General features: G+C 44.0%; 1 protein-coding gene across 1 annotated transcript; it reads left to right on the top strand.

Moving 5' to 3' along the window:
* The first annotated feature begins 1,859 nt into the window (after positions 1-1,859).
* Positions 1,860-2,861, top strand: LOC139940348 (alpha-1A adrenergic receptor-like). The gene has a single exon (XM_071936562.1). It carries the CDS (start codon positions 1,860-1,862, stop codon positions 2,859-2,861), a length of 1,002 nt encoding a protein of 333 aa, XP_071792663.1.
* Positions 2,862-3,089: the final 228 nt, after the last annotated feature.

The raw sequence follows: 3,089 nt of genomic DNA, 5'->3' as shown, positions 1-3,089 counted from the left end.
AACGTCACAGGTTGGTTGTTCATTGGCTGGTAAGGTTGTCTTTTCTCGCCATCCTCCTCGGTTCGAATCCAGCTGGGGGCACTATGTGGATTGGGTTTTCAGCCCTTACAAATATGGACGCGGTTTCATGGAACTGCTTACCCGTAAGCAAAACAAAATCAGCGGTTTATGAAACAGGGAAATCCGCGCTAACGTCAACCGTATTTCCCAGATTAGTCAGCCGCAGGGGAGGGATTTGCTTCTGCACAGACAGAAATGCGGTGCTTGTCCCATAAGCGAATAATGGTCATGGTGATTGCAAGCGCAGAATCCGACAGTGAGCCATATATGTGGGCCCATTGCGTGGGTTTTACCTGGAATAATTCTCATGGGTTTCCCCCCTAAATATAAAACTGAAACTTCCTTCTCTGTCTTTTCTCCATGGAGTTCGTGATTATATTCGTTTTTCTAAGAATTCTTAGTTTCAAACCAAAATTATTAAATGAGAAAAAATGACAAACAAACTCCAAAGAGTCGTCACATTCAAATGAAGTGGTCACGTTCAGAGACAACGTGAAGAAAAGCAGTAACAGATTACAGTACAAATAGGTTAGAACAAATCATCTAAGATCACAGATTTACATAAAACTTACAGAAAACATCCCTTGAAATATTTTTGTCTGAAATGTCATATTTGACGAGAACCCCCCCCCCCCAACTAATTTCCCGTTTGGAGTTTGTCCCTCAGATGTCATAAAAAATGGGAAGGCTAATCGATTTTTCACTGTTTTCCCGTGACCCAGAAGGCCGATCGATCTCAAACTTCTACAGGTTTGTCAGTTAATGTATGATGATGTGTTACATAAAATCCTTCTGCTAGCAACTGTTTTTTTATTAGCAAAAACCAATTATGTATAATGTTCCTTTTAAGATATTTTTTCGGATTGGTTTTGAAACTATTGCATGGTGCAGGAGTGTAATCAGGTGATGTTGCGGTACCACTATTGGGAAATCTCTTTTAAGTAATGTTAGTTCTGAAAATAACCGATGGTTGACAGCTAAAAGGCCGAGTTATAGTCGGTCTCGCGATGGTCGGGCGTCGGAAATCTTAACGCGCGATCATAAAAAGACACGGTTTGTAGGCCTCAGTCTTAGGATTGCGCTCAAGATTTCCGTTGCGCGACCATCACGCGACCGACTATAAACTGGGCCCAATTTCATAGATCTGCTTAAGCACAAAATTTTGCTTAAGCAAAAAAATCCTTGCTTAGTAAAATCAGGTTACCAGCCAAGAATCCACTCAATTGTTATTCTAAGTAAACAACAGCTAAATACCAGTCACAAGCAATGTGTGTGGCATAAAATTTTGGCCAGTAACATGTGTAAAATAAGGGAGCTATTTTTGTGCTTAAGCAATTTTTTTGCTTAAGCAGCTCTATGAAATTGGCCCCAGGGGCCTCAATGTGATCGATCACTATTATCTGATCGTTTTTCCCAATTAACATGTCAGTCAAACACATTTTCTTTTTATCTGAAGCACAATAGCATAGCTAGAGAAAGGTCGTCAAGTTATTGTCAGTTTTTACTTTTTCATTATCATTTACCGGTGTACAGAAACACTACTTACTTGATTGCTCGGTGTAGACGTGCGACGAGAGCGACATGTTGATTGGCCAAAGTGGATGACGTTACTCTCCTGTTTGACCAATCAGCGATGTCTCGTTTTATGATACGCGGAAATGTATGGTATAGGAAAGGCACGACGATGTATCCCTCCCCTGCTGCTTTCAGTGTTCGTGTGGATACGGTAAATGACGGACGATTTTTTAATCGCAAATCCGTCCATCTTTCAAGCCGTCTGCTCGTTGTGTATGTGAATCATGGCGGTGTTACTGTTTCTTCGCATTTATAAAACTCTAGTCGGCCTGGTTGGCATACTCGGCAACAGCTTGGTCATAGTGGTCATCTGTAAGGTCAGTTTCATGCACACTTTGACCAATGGGTTCATCTGTCACCAGGCTGTCATTGACCTTTTAGGGTCACTCTTTCTGCTTCTCCAAAGTAACATCCCCGTCCCGGTCCCCATCCCAGAGACCCTCTCTGGGGAGATCCTATGCCGTGTTTGGATCGGAGACGCCCTTCTCTGGTTGCTCTTCGTCACGTCCACGTTCAGCCTCCTCGCTCTTACTATAGAGAGATACATAGCTATTGTATACCCATTCCGCTTCAATGTGATATTCTCTCAGAATTCAGCCATAGTGATCGGAGTTGGTGTTTGGTTGATCGGGATCGCTCTCAAGTCTTACTCATTCATGATCTACACCGTCATAGATGGGATATGTAAATTCAAACCTATTCCAGGGTCCAACATTATAGGTCCTCTTCTGATAATCTTGCAGTACTTCGTCCCTTCGATTATCATGTTGTTATCGTATACCCATATTACGGTAACACTGAAGAAGAGTGCTGAGCAGGTTGCACCGCTGTCTCTCGACCGTCGTGGAGCGCCCTCAGCCCCTGGGGAACGCATCGTCAACGAGCAGCAAGAGTCGCTTCTCCGGGCAAGGCGAAACACCTTTAAGACCCTTGTCATCGTCTTTGCGATTTTCCTGGTATGCTGGACGCCAAGTCAGACTACCTTCTTCCTATTCAACATGGGCTGGATCAAAATTGACTTCGACGGCCCGCTGATGGTGTTCAACACTGTGCTCGTCGCATCAAACTGTTGCATCAATCCCATCATATACTCCTTCAAGTATAAACAATTCCGCAAGGCAATGAATAAGATGATTGGCCGTCGAATCGCGCGGGACGACGGGCTGAATCCATCTGCAATAACTGTCACAGCGGAGTCGGCTACTCGGCAAACACACGTATCTTAGACAAACCAATCCAAAGTCAAGCGACGGTGTCCTAAGGAATTCCGTCCACCGGAGATTCTGTCCCCCATATGGGAAATTAAAACGGGCTTAAGGAGAAGAATTCAAAAGTGGGCGCTATCAGAAGTAGTTTGTACATAGTTCGCCATGGGGGACAGAAACTCCTGCCACAACGGCCATCCAGGTTTGTTGAAATACTTGTTATCCCCTCAGCACGTAGTTGGGCAGTAA

The sequence above is a fragment of the Asterias amurensis genome, chromosome 8 (genome assembly GCF_032118995.1).
Source record: "Asterias amurensis chromosome 8, ASM3211899v1".
Lineage (NCBI taxonomy): Eukaryota > Metazoa > Echinodermata > Asteroidea > Forcipulatida > Asteriidae > Asterias > Asterias amurensis.
This window is presented reverse-complemented; position numbering and strand designations above follow the sequence as displayed.

Bases quoted from the DNA above. Each gene is read 5' to 3' on its own strand.
- LOC139940348 (XM_071936562.1), top strand. From the start codon at position 1,860: ATGGCGGTGTTACTGTTTCTTCGCATTTATAAAACTCTAGTCGGCCTG.